Source organism: Bubalus bubalis, chromosome 3 (assembly GCF_019923935.1).
Source record: "Bubalus bubalis isolate 160015118507 breed Murrah chromosome 3, NDDB_SH_1, whole genome shotgun sequence".
NCBI classification, from domain to species: Eukaryota; Metazoa; Chordata; class Mammalia; order Artiodactyla; family Bovidae; genus Bubalus; species Bubalus bubalis.
The window spans coordinates 48,348,927-48,371,934 of record NC_059159.1 but is presented as its reverse complement, the minus strand read 5'-3'; the positions used below and the strand labels follow the sequence as shown (position 1 = coordinate 48,371,934).

General features: G+C 39.7%; 1 protein-coding gene across 2 annotated transcripts in view; it reads left to right on the top strand.

Moving 5' to 3' along the window:
* Window positions 1–23,008, top strand: part of SLFN12 (schlafen family member 12) — a 32,804-nt gene that overhangs the window by 4,787 nt on the left and 5,009 nt on the right. For both annotated transcript variants that reach the window (XM_045164954.1, XM_045164953.1), the window contains exon 2: window positions 20,978–22,056. In XM_045164954.1, the coding sequence (XP_045020889.1) occupies window positions 21,003–22,056 (1,054 nt within the window). In that variant the 5' untranslated portion in view covers window positions 20,978–21,002. The remainder of the gene's footprint in view (window positions 1–20,977; window positions 22,057–23,008) is intronic.

Genomic DNA, 23,008 nt, shown 5'->3' with positions numbered 1-23,008 from the left:
TCAAAGATAAGGTGTCCATAGGTACATGGGTTTATCTCTGGGCTTTCTGTTTTGTTCCATTGATCTATATTTCTGTCTTTGTGCCAGTACCATACTGTCTTGATGACTGTGGCTTTGTAGTAGAGCCTGAAGTCAGGCAGGTTGATTCCTCCAGTTCCATTCTTCTTTCTCAAGATTGCTTTGGCTATTCAAGGTTTTTTGTATTTCCATCAGTTCAGTTCAGTTCAGTTCAGTACAAATTGTGAAATTATTTGTTCTAGCTCTGTGAAAAATACCGTTGGTAGCTTGATAGGGATTGCATTGAATCTATAGATTGCTTTGGGTAGTATACTCATTTTCACTATATTGATTCTTCCAATCCATGAACATGGTATATTTCTCCATCTATTAGTGTCCTGTTTGATTTCTTTCACCAGTGTTTTATAGTTTTCTATATATAGGTCTTTAGTTTCTTTAGGTAGATATATTCCTAAGTATTTTATTCTTTTCATTGCAATGGTGAATGGAATTGTTTCCTTAATTTCTCTTTCTATTTTCTCATTAGTGTATAGGAATGCAAGGGATTTCTGCGTGTTGATTTTATATTCTGCAACTTTACTATATTCATTGATTAGCTCTAGTAATTTTCTGGTGGAGTCTTGAGGGTTTTCTATATAGAGGATCATGTCATCTGCAAACAGCGAGAGTTTTACTTCTTCTTTTCCAATTTGGATTCCTTTTATTTCTTTTTCTGCTCTGATTGCTGTGGCTAAAACTTCCAGAACTATGTTTAATAGTAGTGGCGAAAGTGGGCACCCTTGTCTTGTTCCTGACTTTAGGGGAAATGCTTTCAATTTTTCACCATTGAGGATAATGTTTGCTGTGGGTTTGTCATATATAGCTTTTATTATGTTGAGGTATATTCCTTCTATTCCTGCTTTCTGGAGAGTTTTTATCATAAATGGATGTTGAATTTTGTCAAAGGCTTTCTCTGCATCTGTTGAGATAATCATATGGCTTTTATTTTTCAATTTGTTAATGTAGTGAATTACATTGATTGATTTGCAGATATTGAAGAATCCTTGCATCCCTGGGATAAAGCCCACTTGGTCATGGTGTATGATCTTTTTAATGTGTTGTTGGATTCTGATTGCTAGAATTTTGTTAAGGATTTTTGCATCTATGTTCATCAGTGATATTGACCTGTAGTTTTCTTTTTTTGTGGCATCTTTGTCAGGTTTCGGTATTAGGGTGATGGTGGCCTCATAGAATGAGTGTGGAAGTTTACCTTCCTCTGCAATTTTCTGGAAGAGTTTGAGTAGGATAGGTGTTAGCTCTTCTCTAAATTTTTGGTAGAATTCAGCTGTGAAGCCGTCTGGACCTGGGCTTTTGTTTGCTTGAAGATTTCTGATTACAGTTTCAATTTCCGTGCTTGTGATGGGTCTGTTAAGATTTTCTATTTCTTCTTGATTCAGTTTTGGAAAGTTATACTTTTCTAAGAATTTTTCCATTTCTTCCACGTTGTCCATTTTATTGGCATATAATTGCTGATAGTAGTCTCTTATGATCCTTTGTATTTCTGTGTTGTCCGTTGTGATCTCTCCATTTTCATTTCTAATTTTATTGATTTGATTTTTCTCCCTTTGTTTCTTGATGAGTCTGGCTAATGGTTTGTCAATTTTATTTATCCTTTAAAAGAACCATCTTTTGGCTTTGTTGGTTTTTGCTATGGTCTCTTTTGTTTCTTTTGCATTTATTTCTGCCCTAATTTTTAAAATTTCTTTCCTTCTACTAACCCTGGGGTTCTTCATTTCTTCCTTTTCTAGTTGCTTTAGGTGTAGAGTTAGGCTATTTGTTTGACTTTTTTCTTGTTTCTTGAGGTATGCCTGTATTGCTATGAACTTTCCCCTTAGCACTGCTTTTACAGTGTCCCACAGGTTTTGGGTTGTTGTGTTTTCATTTTCATTCGTTTCTGTTCATATTTTGATTTCTTCTGTGATTTGTTGGTTATTCAGAAGCGTGTTGTTCAGCCTCCATATGTTGGAATTTTTAATAGTTTTTCTCCTGTAATCGAGATCTAATCTTACTGCATTATGGTCAGAAAAGATACTTGGAATGATTTCAATTTTTTTGAATTTACCAAGGCTAGATTTATGGCCCAGGATGTGATCTATTCTGGAGAAGGTTCCGTGTGTGCTTGAGAAAAAGGTGTAATTCATTATTTTGGGGTGAAATGTCCTATAGATATCAATTAGGTCTAACTGGTCTATTGTATCGTTTAAAGTTTGTGTTTCTTTGTTAATTTTCTGTTTAGTTGATCTATCCATAGGTGTGAGTGGGGTATTAAAGTCTCCCACTATTATTGTGTTGTTAATTTCCCCTTTCATACTTGTTAGCATTTGTCTTACATATTGCAGTGCTCCTATGTTGGGTGCATATATATTTATAATTGTTATATCTTATTCTTGGATTGATCCTTTGATCACTATGTAATGTCCTTCTTTGTCTCTTTTCACAGCCTTTGTTTTAAAGTCTATTTTATGTGATATGAGTATTGCTACTCCTGCTTTCTTTTGGTCTCTATTTGCATTGAATATCTTTTTCCAGCCCTTCACTTTCAGTCTGTGTGTGTCCCTTGTTTTGAGGTGGGTCTCTTGTAGACAACATATATAAGGGTCTTCTTTTTGTATCCATTCAGCCAGTCTTTGTCTTTTGGTTGGGGCATTCAACCCATTTACGTTTAAGGTAATTATTGATAAGTATGATCCCATTGTCATTTACTTTATCGTTTGGGGTTCGAGTTTATACACCCTTTTTGTGTTTCCTGTCTTGAGAATATCCTTTAGCATTTGTTGGAGAGCTGGTTTGGTGGTACTGAATTCTCTCAGCTTTTGCTTGTCTGTAAAGCTTTTGATTTCTCCTTCATATTTGAATGAGATCCTTGCTGGGTACAGTAATCTGGGCTGTAGGTTATTTTCTTTCATCACTTTAAGTATGTCTTGCCATTCCCTCCTGGCCTGAAGAGTTTCTATAGAAAGATCAGCTGTTATCCTTATGGGAATCCCCTTATGTGTTATTTGTTGTTTTTCCCTTGCTGCTTTTAATATTTGTTCTTTGTGTTTGATCTTTGTTAATTTGATTAATATGTGTCTTGGGGTGTTTTGCCTTGGATTTATCCTGTTTGGCACTCTCTGGGTTTCTTGGATTTGGGTGATTATTTCCTTCCCCATTTTAGGGAAGTTTTCATCTATTATCTCCTCAAGTATTTTCTCATGGTCTTTCTTTTTGTCTTCTTCTTCTGGGACTCCTATGATTCGAATGTTGGAGCATTTAATATTATCCTGGAGGTCTCTGAGATTGTCCTCATTTCTTTTAATTCATTTTTCTTTTTTCCTCCCTGATTCATTTATTTCTACTATTCTATCTTCTACTTCACTAATCCTATCTTCTGCCACTACTATTATTCTACTATTTGTTGCCTCCAGAGTGTTTTTGATCCCATTTATTGCATTATTCATTATATATTGGCTCTTTTTTATTTCTTCTAGGTCCTTGTTAAGCCATTCTTGCATCTTCTCAATCCTTGTCTCCAGGATATTTATCTGTGATTCCATTTTTATTTCAAGATTTTGGATCATTTTCACTATCAGTATTCAGAATTCTTTGTCAGGTAGATTCCCTATCTCTTCCTCTTTTGTTTGGTTTGGTGGGCATTTATCCTGTTCCTTTACCTGCTGGGTATTCCTCTGTCTCTTCATCTTGTTTATATTGCTGCGTTTGGGGTGGCCTTTCTGTATTCTGGCAGTGTGTGGAGTTCTCTTTATTGTGGAGTTTCCTTGCTGTGGGTGGGGTTGTATTGGTGGCTTGTCAAGGTTTCTTGGTTAGGGAAGCTTGTGTCGGTGTTCTGGTGGGTGGAGCTGGATTTCTTCTCTCTTGAGTGCAATGAAGTGTCCAGTAATGAGTTATGAGATGTCAGTGGTTTTGGAGTAACTTTGGGCAGCCTGTATATTGAAGCTCAGGGCTGTGTTCCTGTGTTGCTGGAGAATTTGCATGGTATGTCTTGCTCTGGAACTTGTTGGTCCTTGGGTGGTGTTTGGCTTCAGTGTAGGTATGGAGGCATTTGATGAGCTCCTATTGATTAATGTTCCGTGGAGTCAGGAGTTCTCTGATGTTCTCAGGATTTGGACTTAAGCCTCCTGCTTCTGGTTTTCAGTCTTATTTTTACAGTAGTCTCAAGACTTCTCCTTCTACACAGCACCATTGATAAAATATCTAGGTTAAAGGTGAAAAGTTTCTCCACAGTGAGGGACACCCAGAGAGGTTCATAGAGTTACATGGAGAAGAGAAGAGGGAGGAGGGAGTTAGAGGTGACCCAAATGAGATGAGGTGGAATCAAAAGAAGAGAGAACAAGCTAGCCAGTAATCATTTCCTTATGTGTGCTCCACAGTCTGGATCGCTCAGAGATGTTCACGGAGTTATACAGAGAAGAGAAGAGGGAGGAAGGAGACAGAGGTGGCCAGGAGGATAAAAGGGGGTAATGAAAAGGAGGGAGACAGATCTATCCAGTAATCAGTTCCCTAAGTGTTCTCCACCGTCTGGAACACATAGAGATTCACAGAGTCGAGTAGAGAGGAGAAGGGGGAGGGAGGAGACAGAGGTGACCTGGTGGAGAAAAGGAGAGTCCAAAGGAGGAGAGAGCAGTAAAGCCAGTAATCTCACTCCCAAGTAAAAATGGGTACTGAAGATTGGGTTCTTAAAGGTACAAAATTGATAACAAATACCAAAAAGCAAAGATTAAAAATCTAGAGTAGAGGTTGGATTTTCAAAAATACAATATTAAAGAAAAGAAGAAGAAGAAAAAAAAAGTCACAAAAATTATTTTTTTTAAATATATATATGAAGTTTGCTTTAAAAAATAGGGCCTTTTTTTGGAAAAGTAATAGTAGGTTATAAAAATGAAAATTAAAGGAGTAATAGAGGACCTAAACATTTTAAAAAGTTAAAAAAAAAAAGAATGATCGTAAAAATAGTAAAATATATCTAGGACTTTCTCTGGTGTTGTTGTGGGCAGTGTGGGGTCAGTTCATTTTTGGATAGTTCCTTGGTCCAGCTTATATTTCTCAAGATCTATAGGCCCCTTCCTATGTAGTCGGTACTAACTACAGGGTTTTAATCTATTGCACCTGCCACTTCCAAGGCGGTTCCCTCAGTTTTAGCTTCTTCTCTTTGATGGTCTCTTCAGTGTCTGATTTCCGCCCTGACACAAGGGGAGCAGTGGTGGACACATTTTTTTTTTAGGCTCACTTGTTCAGTTGCGCTGTGGGGAGGGAGGGACGCTGCAAACAAATAACACTGGCGTGTGCTTGCAGTGTCTCAGCCGCATTGAGCCGGCCCCTGCTCATGGTGCGTGCACCCTCTCTACCCACACAGCTCAGGCTCTAGGTTGCTCCACCGGGAACCGTCCAAGGCCAGCCCTGGGCTGCATGCACCTCCCAGGTCTAAGCCGCTCAGGTTCAGGCACTCGGGTAGTCCTCAGAGGCGCAGACTCCATTGGGCCTGCGTTTTGTGCCCTTCCCAGGTCCGAGCAGCTCAGGTGATGAGGTGTTTGGCGAGCGTGGTCGCTGCGACTTATCGCCTCTCCCGTCCCTGCTGCTCGGTTTTCTGGGTGTACAACCGGCGCACCTTCTCAGGCGGATGACTGTCCAGAACCCCAAGAAGTCTTAGTTAGCAAAGAAGCCTACTTGAAGTTTGGTAGATAATGTCTCTCTGGGGCTGCGATTGCCTCCTTCCGGCTCTGGCTGCCTGTCACTGGAGGGTGATGGCCTTCAGCCAGTTAATTCTGTTCAGTCCTTTGTTCTGTGCGTGGTCCTGGTGGTGTCTTAGGTTAGAGCTTTTCGCATGGTATCTATCCCACAGTCTGGTTTGCTAGCCCAAGTTAGTTCACTCTGATTACCCTCGGGGCATTCAGGCCTGATCCTTGCTCTAATCAATGCAGCCCAGCCTCCCTGCCTAGCCCCCGCCTGCTAGTGGTGGATGCAGGCGTCTGCGCTGCTTCTCCGCTGGGGGAGTTACCGTTGGGCTTGTAATCTGTGGGTTTTAATTATTTAATTATTTTTCCTCCCTGTTATGTTGCCCTCTGTGCTTCCAAGGCTCGCCACAGACTCGGCAGTGAGAGTGTTTCCTGGTGTTTGGGAACTTCTCTCTTTTTAAGACTCCCTTCCCAGGACGGAGCTCCGTCCCTACTTCTTTTGTCTCTTATATTTTTTCCTACCTCTTTTTGAAGACAATGGGCTGCTTTTCTGGGTGCCTGATGTCCTCTGCCAGCATTCAGAAGTTGTTTTGTGGAATTTACTCAGCGTTTAAATGTTCTTTTGATGAATTAGTCAGAGAGAAAGTGGTCTCCCCGTCCTATTCCTCTGCCATCTTAGGACTGCCTCCCTAAGGGTTATAATTAAATGACTTTGTTTAGCTGGCTTTATCATTGTTTATCTACCAAGAGAGAATACTTACTCTGTTAGTGTCTCTTTGGGGGAAATGTTCCTTCCTTCAGGGCTTCCCCAGTAGCTCAGCTGGTGAAGAATCCATCTGCAATGTGGGAGACCTGGGTTCGATCCTGGGTTGGGAAGATCTCCTGGAGAAGGGAAAGGCTGCCCACTCCAGTATTCTGGCCTGGAGAATTCCATGGACTGTATAGTCCATGGGGTGGCAGAGTCGGACACGACTGAGTGACTTTCACTTTCACTCACTCCTTCCTTCAGGGTCGTGTTCAAAAGCTTTTCTTCTTGGCACCTGGGCCAATGAGTCCTATTTGAATGGATTACTGGGTCCTCAGCTCTTAGAAAGGCATCTTCCATCTGCTTCAGCTCTGAGTTTTGGGCCAACCCTGAGGAAATGGTGCTGCCTTCCAGTAGATTTGGAACCACAGCCTTCTCCCTCTAAAAGGTACAGGGCAGAGCCCAGTAATCCTCCCGAAGATAAAGTTGCTAAAGAAAAGTCTGGACAACTCTCTGTCTCTGAGTCTGTCTGTATGTGCCTATTCCCATGCACTCTTTTGCCCCCTAATAAATGCTTTACTTGTTTCACTACTTCCCATTTCTCTTGGAAATTCATTTATTCATAACTGATGGGCCAGGGCCTTGTCACTAGCCACTGGTCCCTGGTGGTCTAGTGGCTGGGTTTCAGCGCTCTCATTGCCATGGTGTGACTTGTCTCTGGCTAGGAACTGAAATCCTGCTTAAAGCTGCTGTAGGCCGAGGCCACCCGAGATCATATTTGGTGCAGAAACCCAGGAATTCAAGGTAAACCGCAGCCTTCACCCAGCTGCGGCTTGAGGCCCCTGACTTTTGCTCTTGTCCTTTTCCTCTTGCTTTCTGCTTTGCTTTCTATTCAAGACATGCAGAGCATAAACTCAGTCTGCTCACTGCCTTATGCTGCTAAGTCACTTCAGTCGTGTCCAACTCTGTGCGACCCCATAGACGGCAGCCCACCAGGCTCCCCCGTCCCTGGGAGTCTCCAGGCAAGAATTCTGGAGTGGGTTGCCATTTCCTCCTCCAATACATGAAAGTGAAAAGTGAAAGTGAAGTCGCTCAGTAGTGTCTGACTCTTCGCGACCCCACGGACTGCAGCCTACCAGGCTCCTCCACCCATGGGACCTTCCAGGCAAGAGTACTGGAGTGGGGTGCCATTGTGGGTCCCCTCAAATTGAATGACAAGGGCCACCCTCAACTTAAGGATCCCCCAGATCATGCAAGTTCAAATAATGCTTGAGTGACAGCTGACGCTGTCCACTGGGGCCTAGTGGAAACGATTTCTGACGGTGCAAGAGCCCAAAGGGTCTTTCAATCTCTCTGTCCCATATAGAATCCTCCACTATGCCTTTCTTTTGCACCTTATTCACACAAAAAGATCTCCATATAAGTTATTCAGACTACCATGAGGGTGTGACTCTCTCTGAGTCTGTCTGCCCATGCATGTGCCTGTTTATTTTCCTCCTAATAAACACTATATTTTTTCACTAAAAAAAAAATTCTTATACCATTCTTCAGGAAACCATTTGACAATATGTATTTAGATCTTTAAATATTTCATCACTGGATCTACTGATTCAACTTTTAGAAATCTCTGTGTCTGTATATACTTCATCTACTACATAGAGTTTTTTAATTTTCACTTATTTATGTACCTAAGACCAAGTGTAACCTCATGTTTTAGAGCCAACCTTTATTTCCACAGATCTAGACACTTTATTCACTTAACATGATTTTTCCGCTAGGGAAAAATCGTCCATTTCCTCCATTTCTACCACAGAAGAGAAATTGCTGATTTTCTGTTCTGGTCTCCATTCCCCATCCTAAAAAGTCTTTACATACGTTTGAACCATATTTGTATACTGAATTGAAGTACTTTGTCAGGAGACTCTTAGACTCACTGCAAAGTAGAAGATGTAATTAGCCTATCCAAGCCTCAGTATAACTGATCTATGATCCTAGTATAATTTATTGAACAATTAAAAGCAACTTCAAGGTGCTTCCTCAGTGGTCCAGTGGTTAAGACTTTGCCTTTCAATGCAGGGGGTGCAGGTTCTATTTCTGGTTGGAGAGCTAAGATACAACATGCCTCGTGGCCAAAAAACAAAACAAAACATAAAACAGGAGCAATATTGTAACAAATTCAATAAAGACTTTAAAAATGTTCCACATCCGCCCCCCCAAAAAAAATCTTTAAAAAAGCAATTTCCATTCCCAGCTGTAGAAAAATAAATAATACTATGCTAATAATATATATGAAGTTATGAAGCAGTTAGTAAGGTTTTTAAAAATAGCTAATCATTATTTTACAAAAATGATTATATATAACATATTATTACACTGGAAAAACAAGATTCAAAACTGTTTGTCAAGTTTAGTATGGACCAGACCATACAAACTCTTCCATTGGAAAAAGCTCATCATGTTGGGTAAAGTGTTAAAAGAACAGAAAAACAGCTTACATCTCTAATTTATATTATGTAGCTACTATAACTATACAAAAAAGATCTTAATGACCCAGAAAACCACGATGGTGTGATCACTACCTAGAGCCAGACATCCTGGAATACAGGGTCAAGTGGGCCTTTAGGAAGCATCCCTATGAACAAAGTTAGTGGAGGTGATGAAATTCCAGCTGAGCTATTTCAAATACTAAAAGATGATGCTGTTAAAATGCTGCACTCCATATGCCAGCAAAGTTGGAAAACTCAGCTATGGCCACAGGACTGGAAAAGATCAGTTTTCATTCCAATCCCTAAGAAAGGCAATGCCAAAGAATGTTCAAACTACCACACAATTGCACTCACCTCACACACTAGCAATGTAATGCTCAAAATTCTCCCAGTGAGGCTTCAAAAGTATGTGAACCAAGAACTTCCAGATGTTCAAGCTGGACTTAGAAAAGGCAAAGGAACCAGAGAAATTGCCAACATCCATTGGATCATAGATAAAGCAAGAGAGTTCCAGAAAAACTTTCACTTCTGCTTTATTGACTATGCCAAAACCTTTGACTGTGTGGATCACAACAAATTGTGGAAAATTCTTCAAGAGTTGGGAATATCAGACCACCACACCTGCCTCCTGAGAAATCTGTATGCACGTCAAGAAGCAACAGTTGGAACCAGACATGAAACAATGAACTGATTCCAGATTGGGAAAGGAGTACATCAAGGCTGTATATTGTCACCCTGCTTATTTAACTTATATGCAGAGTACATCATGAGAAATGCTGGGCTGGATGAAGCACAAGCTGGAATCAAGATTGCTGGGAGAAATATCAACAACCTCAGATACGCAAATGACACCACCCTTATGGCAGAAAGAGAAGAATTAAAGAGCCTCTTGAAGAAAGTGAAAGAGGAGAGTGAAAAAGTTGGCTTAAAACTCAACATTCAAAAAACCAATATCTTGGCATCCAGTCTGATCACTTCATGGCAAATAGATGGGGAAACAATGCAAATAGTGACAGACTTTATTTTCTTGGGCTCCAAAATTACTGCAAATCGTGACTGCAGCCATGAAATTGAAAGATGCTTGCTTGTTGCAAGAAAAGCTATAACAAACCCAGACAGCATATTAAAAAGCAGAGACATTATTTTATTGACAATGGTCCATATAGTCAAAACTATGATTTTTTCCAGTAGTCATGTATGGATGTTACAGTTGGACCATAAACAAAGCTGAGCACTGAAGAACTGATGTTTACGAACTGTGGTGTTGGAGACACCTCTTAAGAGTCCCTTGGACTGCAAGGAGATCAAACCAGACAATCCTAAAGGAAATCAATCCTGAATATTCATTGGAAGGATGGATGCTGAAGTTGAAACTCCAATACTTTGGCCACCTGATGCAAAGAACTGCCTCATTGGAAAAGACCCTGATTCTGGGAAAGATAGATGGCAGGAGGAGAAGGGAACAGAGGATGAGATCATTGGATGGCATCACTGACTCAATGGTCATGAGTTTGAGCAAGCTCCAGGAGTTGGTGATGGACAGGGAACCCTAGCATGCTGCAGTCCATGGGGTCACAAAGAGTCAGACATGACTGAGCAACTGAACTGAACTATAACCTTGACACCAACATCTGTCAACAATAATATGAGAAAGGACAATTTTTGGACAATCTCATTCATGATCATAAATACAAATCTTAAACAAAATATTACAAGTCAGATTCAGTATTAAGAAATGATAGCAGGAGGAAAGACTTCCCTGATTGTCCAGTGACTGAGACTCGGTGTTCCCAATGCAGGGGGCCCAGGTTTGATCCTTGGTCAGGGAACTAAAATCTCACATGCTGCAACTAAGAGTTTGCATGCCACAATTGAAAGATCCCACATGCCACAAGGAAGATGCCACATGCTGCAACTAAGATCTGGCATGGCCAAATAAATAGAATAAGTAAATTTTTTTTTTTAAAGAAATGATTACAGGAATGATGTCAGCAAAAAGGTGGATAAGGAAGCTTTGACTCCCCATGAAAACATAGGAAAAATTTAAAAAAAAAAACAACAAGAAACCAGATGACTCAATAGTCTGGGCTCCAAAATCACTGCAGATGGTGATTGCAGCCATGAAATTAAAAGACGCTTACTCCTTGGAAGGAAAGTTATGACCAGCCTAGACAGCATATTAAAAAGCAGAGAGATTACTTTGCCAACAAAGGTCCGTCTAGTCAAGATCATAGTCAAGGCTATGGTTTTCCCAGTGGTCATGTATGGATGTGAGAGTTGGACTATAAAGAAAGCTGAGTGCAGAAGAATTGATGGTTTTGAACTGTGGTGTTGGAGAAGACTCTTGAGAGTCCCTTGGAGTGCAGGGAGATCCAACCAGTCCACCCTGAAGGAGATCAGTCCTGGGTGTTCATTGGAAGGACTGATGCTGAAGCTGAAACTCCAGTACTTTGGCCACCTGATGTGAAGAACTGACTCATTGGAAAAGACCCTGATGCTGGGAAAGATTGAAGGCAGGAAGAGAAGGGGATGACAGAAGATGAGATGGTTGGATGGCATCACCAACTCAATGGACGTGAGTTTGGGTGGACTCCGGGAGTTGGTGATGGACAGAGAGGCCTGGTATGCTGCGGTTCATGGGGTCACAAAGAGTCAGACATGACTGAGTGACTGAACTGAACTGAACTGAACAATAGTAAGTGGTCAAAGGTAGTCAAGTGGATATATCAAGAAAACACAACATTCAAAACTGTAGGAAACTGCATGACATTTTTGCTTGCCCTTGGCTCAAACTCTCCCTGGCTTGGCAAGATCTTGGTATGGATGAGGTAGCAACTCAGTTCCCACTTCCCTCCTTGACATGGTGGTGCCAGAACAGGCCTTACTTGTGATATTATAACCTGTCTTAAAGACTGCCTGAGGGATGGTGTCCATATTGCCTCATTCAGACTCCAGGTGGGAAAAAGTGGCAGCCACTCTTTGTGAAATCTTCAAGGAGATTATAAACATACAGATGTCTATGACGAAAGATTACAGTTGAAGACATACAATAACCATCTAAAGCCTGGAGAAAGAGCTGGGGTGAGATTTTGGGGAAATGAAGGTATTTCAAAGCAACTATGTATATGGAGAAATTGAATAAAGCTCAGGTAGAACTTGTGATCAGTAAAAGACCTGAGAATTTCTTAACCTCTCATGGGAGACAGACTCACTATGCTCAGACCATGCTCAGCTAATCAGTGAAAGACTGCCCTGGCACAGAGGCAGTCTGCAAAGACTGGGAGAGGGGGCTGTTTTTTCAGATATCTGATTTTCAACAAAAACTTGTAAGGCATACAGAGAAACAGGAAAACATGGCCCAATGCAAAATAAGAAGTTAGAATGGCAGAACTCTTCCCTGAGGAAACTCAGATATTAGACATACTAGGTGAAGGCTTTAAATCAACTAGATTAAGTATGCTCAAAGAGCTAAAGGAAAAAATGGACAAAGAACTAAATAAATCAGGCAAACAGTATATTTACAAAGTAGGAATATCAACAAAAATAATAGAAATTATAAAAAGAAGACAAATCTGGAGCTGAAAAATACAATAACTGAATTGAAAAAGTAGAGGAATTCAACGGTAGACTTGAGAAGGCATAAAAAAAAAATCAATGAATTTTAAGACAGGACAATTGAGATTATTCAGGTCAAAGAGCAGAAAGAAAAGAATGAAGAGAAGCAAACAAAGCTTTGGGGATTTGTAGGATATTATCACACAGAGCAATACACATTATGGGAGTCCAGAAGGAGAAGAGAGATTATTTGAAGAAATAATCACTAAAAACTTCCTAAATTTGGTGAAATATGTGAATCTACAGAAGAAACTCAATAAACTCCCAAGTAGAATAAACCCAAAGAGATTCACACCAAGACATCTTATGATTAAGCTATCAAAGCCAAAGGCAAAGTGAATCTTGAAAGTAGCAAGAGAGAAGCAACTTGTCATATCACAAGGGATCTTCAGTAAGATTAATAGCCAGTTTCTCAGCAGAAAACCTCGGAGGCTAGAAGGCAGTGGGATGACATATATTTAAAATGTTAAAAAAAACACTGTCAACTGAAAATTCTGTCTCTGGAAAAACTGTCTTTTAAAAATAAAGGAGAAATTAAGATAGTCCCAAACAAAAGCTAGAATTTATTTCCACTACTCTGGCCATAAAGGGAACGCTGAAGGGAATTCTTCAAGTTAAAGTGAAAAGATGTCAGACAGTAATTCTAATAACAGTTATTGGTAAAAGAAAATATGTAGGCAAATGCTACAAAACTATTATTATAATTTTGGTTTGTAACTTTTTATTTTCTACAGGATTTAAAAGAAAAATGCATAAGCTATATAAATCTAAGTTATCGGTACACAGTATATAAAGATACAGTTTGTGACATCAGTAACATAAAGTGAGGGAGGGAGGAGTTATAAAGAGGTAGAGTTTTTCTATGTGACTGAAGTTAAATTGGAATGAATTTAAGACAGATTGTCATCATTTTAAAATGTTATATATAAGGTTTCCCTGGTGGCTCCCAGTGGTAAGGAATTTGCCTGCCAATGCAAGAGACATGGGTTTGATCCCTGATCTGGGAAGATCCCACATGCTGCAGAGCAGCTAAGCCCATGCACCACGACTATTGAGCCTGTGCTCTAGAGGCTGGGAGCTGCAAGTACTGAAGCCTGGGTGCCCTAGGACCCGTGCTCTGCAACAAGAGAAGCCATTGCAATGAGAAACATGCACCCTGCAACTAGAGAGTAGCCCCCGCTCGCCGCAACTAGAGAAACGCCCACACAGCAGTGAAGACCCAGCACAGCCAAAAATAAATAACATTATTAAAAATAAACTCTTCATCAAAGCCTCTGGGTTTGAGACACATAGTTAAAAAAAAGTCCCAACACCCATTTATGATTAAAAAACTCTCTGCAAGCTAGGAATAGAGGGGAATTTCCTCAAATTGATAAAGAAGACCTACAAAAAAACCTACAGCTAACACCCTACTTAATGGTGAGAAATTTGAAATTTTCCCACCAAAATTAAGTTGAGGTAAAGATATCCCCTCTCACTACTTTTTTTCAACATTATATTGGATGTCCTTACTAAAATAATAATAATAAAAAAAGAAAGAATAAAAGTATACAGATTGGGAAGAAGAAATAAAATTGTACCTGTTCACAGATAACATAATCATTTATGTATAAAATTGAAAGCATAAATAATAAAAACTACTGAAACTATAAACAGTGCAAGTTTTCAGCATACAAGGTTAATATACAAACATCAGTCATTTTCCTATATATTTGCAATGAACAGCGGAATTTGAAATTAAAAACACAATACCACCTACATTAGCACCACCCAAAATGAAATACTTAGGTATAAATCTTTAAAAATATGTAAAATATATGTGCAGGGAAAACCACACAACAGTGATGAAAGAAATCAAAGTAGAGCTAAATAGAGATTCCATATCTGTGAATGGGTTTCATATTGTCACAATCTCAGTTCTTCCCAACTTGATCTATAAGATTCAATGCAACCCCAATCAAAATCCCAGCAAGTTACTTTGTGGAAACCAAAAAACTGATTCTATAGTTTATATGGAGAGAAAAACAGAACCTCAAATAGCCAACACAATATTAAAGGAGAAGAACGAAGTTGGAGGACTGATACTCCCCAACTTCAAGAAAGTACTTTAACTTCAATAAAACTACACTGGTTCAGGCAGCATGGTACTGACGAAAGAATAGAAAGAGATCAATGAAACAGAATAGAGAACTCAGAAATAGACCTGCATCAATATGGCCAGCTGATCTTTGACAAAAGAGCAAAGGCAATACAATGGAGTAAAGATAGTCTTTTCAACAAATGGTGGTAGAACTACTGAACATCCACATAGGAAATTAAAAAAAAAAAAAGCATGTAGACACGGTAACCGTATAGACTTCACAAACATTAACTCAAAGTGGATCATGGGATGTATTAACAAATGTAGAATTCAAAATGATAAAACGCCTAGAAAATAATCTAGGAGAAAACCTCAGTGACCTTGGCTGACAATGACTTTTTAGATACAATACCAAGGGCATGGTCCATGAAGTAAAGAATTGATAAATTGGGCTTCATTAACATTAAAGATCTTCTGCTCTGAAAAGAAAATGTCAAGAGAGTAAGACAAGCCACAGACTAAGAAAAAATACTTCCAAGAGACATAATTATTGTATTGTTATCCAAAATATGCAAAGAACTCTTAAAATTCAACAATAAGGAAATAACTATTTAAAAAATGAGCTAAAAAATCTTAACAAGCATTCACCAAAGAAGATACACAGATAGCAGATAGGCATATGAAAAGATGATCCACACCATATGTCATAAGGGAAATGCAAATTAAAACAAGATTCTACCACTTATCTATTAGAATGGCTAAAATCCAGAACACAGAGAACACCAAATGTTGGCAAGGATGTGAAATAACAGGAACTCATATTCATTGCTGATGGGAATGTAAAATGGCACAGCTACTTTGGAAGACAGCTTGGCAATTTCTTACAAAACTAAACATACTCTTACTGTATAATCCAGCAATTTTGATCCTTGGTATTTTTCCAAAGGAAATTAAATTTTATGTCTCCACAAAAACCTGCACATAGATGATTTAGCAAACCTATTCATAACTGCCCAAACTGGGAAGCAATTAAGATACCCTTCAGTGCTCAGTCCCTTCAGTCGTGTCTGACTCTTTGTGACCCCATTACTATAACCCACAATGCTCCTCTGTCCATGGGATTCTCCAGGCAAGAATACTGGAGTGGGTTGCCACTCCCTTCTCCAGTAGATGTTCCCGACCAAGGGATCAAACCCATGTCTCTTCATGTCTCCTGCTTTGGCAGGCAGGTTCTTGACCAGTAGCACCACCTCGAAAGCATCCTTCAGTAGGTGAATGGATAAATAAACTGTGGTGTATTCAGGCAATGGAATATTATTCAGTGTTAAAAATAAGTAAGCCTGGATGGGAGGGGAGTTTAGGGGAGAACAGATACATGTATGTGTATGGCTGAGTCCCTTTGCTGTTCACCTGAAGCTATCACAACATTGTTAATTGGCTGTACCCCAATACAAAATTAAAAGTTTTTTTTTTAAATAAGTGAGTTATCAAACCATGAAAAGACACAGAAGAACCTTAAATGCATATTATCAAGTGAATGAAATCAATTGAAAAGACTGTGTACTGTATGACTCCAATTATGTGACCTTACGGGAATGGCAAAACTAAGACAGTGAAAAGATCGGTAGTTGTCAGGGATTGAGGGTTCCGGGAGGAGAGCAGGTGGAGCACACAGGATCCTGGGGGCAGTGAAAGCGTTCTGTATGATAGTATAATGATGGATACATATTATTGTACATTTGTCCAAACCCATAGGAAATTCAACACCAAGAGTGAACCCTAAGGTAAACTATGGGGAAAAAATAAACACAAAGGAAGGCATTAAAATAGGAAATGAGGAAAACATAGGCAGAACATCCTCAACATAAATCGCAGCAACATGTTTTTCGATCTGTCTCTTAGGGTTATGGAGATAAAAGGAAAAATAAACAAATGGACCTAACTAAACTTAAAATACTTTGCACGGCAAAGGAAACCATAAACAAAACGAAAAGACAACCCATAGAATGGGAGAAAATATTTGCAATGTGACTGACGAGGTTTTAATTCTCAAAGTATACAAACAGGTTATATAACCCAAATGTCAAAAAAAACAACCCAATCAAAAAGTAGTCAGGAGACCTAAATAGACATTTATCCAAGATAGATAGCCAACAGGTACATGAAAAGATGCTCAACATTGCTAATTATAAGCTGCTGCTGCTGCTGCTAAGTCGCTTCAGTCGTGTCCGACTCTGTGCAACCCCATAGACGGCAGCCCACCAGGCCCCCCCGTCCTTGGGATTCTCCAGGCAAGAACACTGGAGTGGGTTGCCATTTCTTTCTCCAATGCATGAAAGTGAAAAGTGAAAGTGAAGTCGCTCAGTCGTGTCCGACTCTTCGAGACCCCATGGACTGCAGCCTACCAGGCTCCTCCGCCCATGGGATTTTCCAGGCAAGAGTACTGGAGTGGGGTGCCATTGCCTTCTCCAGCTAATTATAAGAGAAAAATGCAAATCAAAACTAAAATGAGGTATCACCTCACACTGGTCAGATCTGACCATCATCAAAAAGTCTACAAAAAATAAATGCTGGGGAGGGTATGAAGAAAAAGGAATCCTCATCCACTGGTGGTGGGAATGTAAATTAATGCAGCAGCTATGGAGAACAGTATCCATATGATCCAGCAATCCCACTCCCGGGCAGTTTTCTAGGGAAAACTAATTCAAAAAGATACATGCACCTCAGTGTTCATAGCAACTCTACTTACAATAGCCAAGGCATGGAAGCAACCTAAATGTCCACTGTCAGGTGAATGGATAAAGAAGATGTGTCATAGAAATATATACACATACACACAAAATGGGACATTACTCAGCCATAAAAAGGAATGAAATAATGCCATTTGCATAAACATGGATGGGCTTAGAAATTATCATACTAAGTAAGTCAGAGAAAAACTAATATCATTTATATGTGGAATCTTAAAAAAAATGATTCAAATGAACTTATTTACAAAACAGACTCACAGACATAGAGAGCAAACTTGTGGTTACCAAAGGGAAAAGGCAGGGGGAGGGATAAATTAGGATTAACACATACACACTATAATATATAAAATAGATAGCCAACAAGGGCTTACTGTATAGCACAGGAAATTATATTCAATATCTGTTAATATCCCACAATGAAAAAGTATCTGAAAAAGACTAGATTTACACACACACACACACACATAGGTATGTATAACTGAATTACTTTGCTATACACCTGAAACTATCACATCGTAAATCAACTATACTTCAATTTAAAAAGAAAGGAAGGAAGGAAGTAGAAAAAAAAAAAAGCAAAAGGATAACTGGAGGAATGTAAGTTAAAGGATCTCATTCAAAGCTTCAACAAAATAATCAATAAAGACATAATATATTCCTAAAAAAATAAGAAATGAGGGTCAAAAGAAGATGAAATGAAGACGGCTTCATTGGTGAATTCCACCTGGCTAAATTTTGTGTGTGTGTGGGATTCTTGCCAATAAAAATAATTTCTCAACTAACATCAGAACATTAGCACCATTCTGGCTATCCAGTCTCAATCCTGTGCAGGAAAGACTTTCAACCAGTGAGGTGATCCACTTGCCAGGTATCTTAATTTGTTCATGCTGCTATCACAAAATGTCATAGACTGGGTGGCTTATAAACAATAGCAGTTTATTTCTTACAGTTACGGAAGTTGGTGCAGCAGATTTGGTGTCTGATGAGGGCAGCTGCTTGGTTCTTAAATGACTGTCCTTTCTCTGTCCTTGGACTTGGTGGCTCAGAGGTTAAAGCGTCTGCCTGCAATGCAGAAGACCTGGGTTCGATCCCTGGGTCAGGAAGATCCCCTGGAGAAGGAAATGGCAACCCACTCCAGTATTCTTGCCTGGAGAATCCCATGGACGGAGGAGCCTGGTGGGTTACAGTCCACGGGGTCACAAAGAGTTGGACACGACTGAGCAACTTTACTTTCACTTTCTCTGTCCTTACAGGTGTAAAGGGTCAGGCAGCTCTCTGGGGAACCTTTTGTAAGGATACTAATCTTATTTATGAAGGCACCACCCTTATGACCTAACCACATCACACCCCAAACATCATCACACTGGGGATTAGGTTTCAACATGTGAATTTTAGGGGCACACAAACATTCAGTTTATAGTACCAGGCTATTCTCTGGAACCAGGATCCAGTCATGAGGTCCCAGGACATGTCAGTGTGAGTCCCAGGGCTCCTTAGGTAGAGGCTGTTGAGAACTCCAAAGGGAGGAAAGTTGGATCTGAAACCTTACAGTGTTGTCCAGGCTTGGGCAACCTTCCAGGATGATACTGCTGGCCCTGGCTGGTCCCAGGCACTGGAAGGGCTCAGAAAATTTCATGGAAGACATTCCAGAGCATGAAGAGTGCTCTGCGCCCCGGAGGTTCAGAGTCCACGGCAGGAACCAGCCCCAGACCTTTCCTCTTGGTGTTCTGATTAGGAGCCCCCACCTGATTTCCTGTAGGTTGAAAACAACCACACTAAACTTCCTGGTGGCTTCCCTGGTGACTCAAACAGTAAAGAATCTGCCTGCAATGCGAGAGACCTGGGTGCCATCCCTGGGTTGGGAAGATCCTCCCTGGAGGAAGGCATGGCAACCCACTCCAGTATTCTTGCCTGGAGAATCCCCATGGACAGAGGTTGGGGTCCATGGGGTCGCAAAGAGTCGGACACAACTGAGCGACTCAGCACACAGCACAAAGAGTTATTTTCCATGTCCAAAGTTTTAATGTCCAAAGCTGACCCAGAGTTATTTTTGATGTCTCAGTTCTGGCTGCTATAACAAAACTATCCTAGACTGGGTGGCTTATAAGCAACATAAATTTATTTCTCACAGTTCTGGAGGCTGGGAAGTCCAGGATCAAGGTGCCAGTGTGGTCAGGTTCTAGTCTGGTTGAAAAGAGGGTCCTTTTCTGGTTGCAGAGTACTGACTTTTCATGACATGGTAAAGAGCAGAGAAGAGAAGCAAGCTGTCTTGAGATTCTTATAAAGGCATTAATTTTATTCATGAGTGCTCGAACCTTATGACCTCATCTGATGCTAATTACCCCCCAAAGGCCCCACTTTCTAATATCTTCAGCGTGGTAGGGCAGGGTTTCAGCATATAAATTTTGGAGGGACACAAATGTTCAATCCATACAGTTATTTACATATGATCAAAAGTTTATGGAGACTGAGGTGGTCTCTACAACCTACAGCTGAGCCTCCTCAGGATACTGGTCCAGCAATGGATAGGAGTATTTGGACCCTTTATATTCTTTCCTGGTGTAGTAACTCCTACCTGTGATAAACTTTACACTCAGTTGTCTCTAGGCCATATAGCAAAACTGTAATCCCAATAGGCCTTAAAGGAACAGAGCTAATGGATTATTTATATAGTTATACTAAAGCAGATGTTTTTGTATATGAGAATTTTACCTCATTGAAAATATGTGGCTATGTGATATCTGATAGAAAATGGATAGAAAATAGGAAATCTTGACCCACCTTGCTTAAGATCAATGGCCAAAATTTGTGAATCTGATTCATCCTTGCAGGAAGGAAAAATTACTAAAATGGCATATTGCATCAAGGCAACATTGTAAAGCAATGTTTCTTCAGGACTAAAAGAAAGAAAACGATGGTATATTGCTAGATGTCTTTATACTCCCAGTGATAATTTCCCCAAAGGATTCCTCAATAAGATAATTAAGATAAAGTTGAAATCATTTTAAAAATTAAAATATATGTAATATATAAAGCTAAAACTTGGTTCACTGAGATCAGAAATATAGATAGGCTCTCCTCAGGGCCTTATTTAAGAAAAGAAGAGAGAAATAAGTTATATATATATATATATGGAATTAGAAAGGATATAATGGTATGGGGAGAGAGGTGGGAGGGGGGTTCAGGATGGGGAACATGTGTACACCCGTGGCAGATTCATGTTGATGTATGGCAAAACCAATACAATATTGTAAAGTAATTAGCCTCCAATTAAAATAAATAAATTTATATTTAAAAAAAGAAAGGATATAATATAAACAGATAAAAATGAGATTCAAACAATTAGAAGAGGGTCATATAAAACTATGGTAAAATATTGAAAAATTTTAGAGGAGTAGAAATTATCACCTTAGTTCAAAATATGTTTAAAAAAACATACTTTGTATCCTTACCATGCTATTCAATGGGATATAGGATAAAGCAAAAGAAAGAATTTTGCTGGGTTTGCCTCACAATACAGAATCTGCTCTCTTCTGTTCAGGTCCTATTTTAAATGGCTGTCTGTTTTACAGAAAAGAATTTCTGCTTGGAAATTGAATGGCTCCTGAGAAAATGACCATCTGTATTGTTTTGGACGCTAACTACCCGGAGCTGGTTCTAGATGTGGGAAAAGTCACTTTGGGGGAGAAGAATAGAAAAAAAATGAGAGACTCTCAACTGAGAAAAAAGCAGAATGAAAGCCTCTCAAAATGTGTGATTACTTTGCTGAATTCTGGAGGGGGAATAAGCAAGATTGAAATTGAGAATGAAGATTATAGTTATGAAAAAGATGGAATAGGATTAGATTTGGAACATTCTTTAGCCGATATGGTTCCAATTGTTCATAAATACTTTGACTTTATGAAACAAGGTAAATATTTTCTGATTTTTGTCAAATCGTGGAGCTCCAAAATCCCTGGGATGAAGATTGCCACCTTGAGTTCCAATTTGTACAAAAGAGATATAACCTCTGTAAATGTCATGAATGCTACCGTGGCACTGGAATTCCTCAAAGACAGGGTAGAAACTAGAGAGAGATTTTCTTTAACGTCAAAATCATCTTCAAAGAGGTGCCGAGAAGAAACAGAAGAAAGTAGCACAAAAGCCTTGGCTTCTGATTTTTTTAATAGAACGCAACTCAGGTATAGAGAAAAACTCACCTTTACTGAATCCACATATGTGGAAATTAAAGACTTCTCAACACAAAAGCTGTTGCAACGCATTAAAGAGATTCTCCCTCAAAATGTTTCAGCATTTGCAAATACTCGTGGGGGATATTTGTTTATTGGTTTAAGTGAAAAAAAACAAGAAGTAATTGGCTTTAAAGCAGAGAAGAGTGACCTTGACAAGTTAGAAAGAGAAATAGAAAAATGCATCAGCAAGTTGCCTGTCTATCACTTCTGTATGGAGAAGAAGAAGATCAATTATTTATGCAAATTCCTTGAGGTATACGATGAAGAAAGTCTTTGTGGATATGTCTGTATCCTCAAAATAGAGCCATTCTGTTGTGCAGTGTTTGCCAAAAAGCCGGATTCCTGGCATGTAAAAGACAATCAAGTGATGCAGCTGTCCGTGGAGGAGTGGGTGCAGTTAATGATGGATCCTGAACCAGGTGAGGAAGGGGGAGTAGAAATAATGGTGCATTTGGCTGCAGCACGAAGGTTTTTTGTTCTCTGAGATGGGGGGCAAGATCAATAGTCCTCAGATTTCAACACCTAATTGACTAATCTTTGGTAGATACATGCAATAGTTTGCTATCTCTACCTGTTTAGAAGGTAGTTATTCCATACACAAAAGTACATTATCTTCTCGCCATAGCACTACCTGGTGTAATTTTTCTTCCCTATCACGTCTACTCACTTTCGAGGAAAGCCTGTGAATTCCTTCTCCCTTTTCCTTTTGGAGCTCAGTTTCAGTAACTGACCATTTCTTTCTCTCAGGAACACTTGCCTCTTTTATATACTTGCTCTTTCATCTTTCTTTACACTTTCCCTTAAAACCTCTTCCCTCTTCCTCTCCTGTTTCTTCCATTTGTGGACCAACATATAACCCTAGATTGGACTGATAAGAAAAGGATAATGTTGGTATTTTATCTGATTTTTGGAAAAGAAAAGCCTCCAGTGAAATTGGACCAACACTAGCAACTTAAAAATCTCTGAAATTGCAAGCCTCATTCTTAGAATCTGCACAAAATTAGACTCTCCTTCACTAGCCCTCATGTCTTCTAATTTTAATTGCTTTTAAAATGAGCCCAGTTATATGGTAATGTATTCGATTACTATTCATGCACTTTCCTATTCATATTCAACATAGTATGTTTCAGTAGCATCAAGGAATAAATTTATAACTTATGTCTGACCTGGGAATCTATCCACAATCAGTTCAGTCCAGTTCAGTTCAGTTCAGTTGCTCAGTCGTGTCCGACTCTTTGCGACCCCATGAACCACAGCACACCAGGCCTCCCTGTCCATCACCAACACCCAGAGTCCACCCAGACCCATGTCCATCGAATCGATGATGCCATCCAACCATCTCATCCTCTGTCGTCCCCTTCTCCTCCTGCC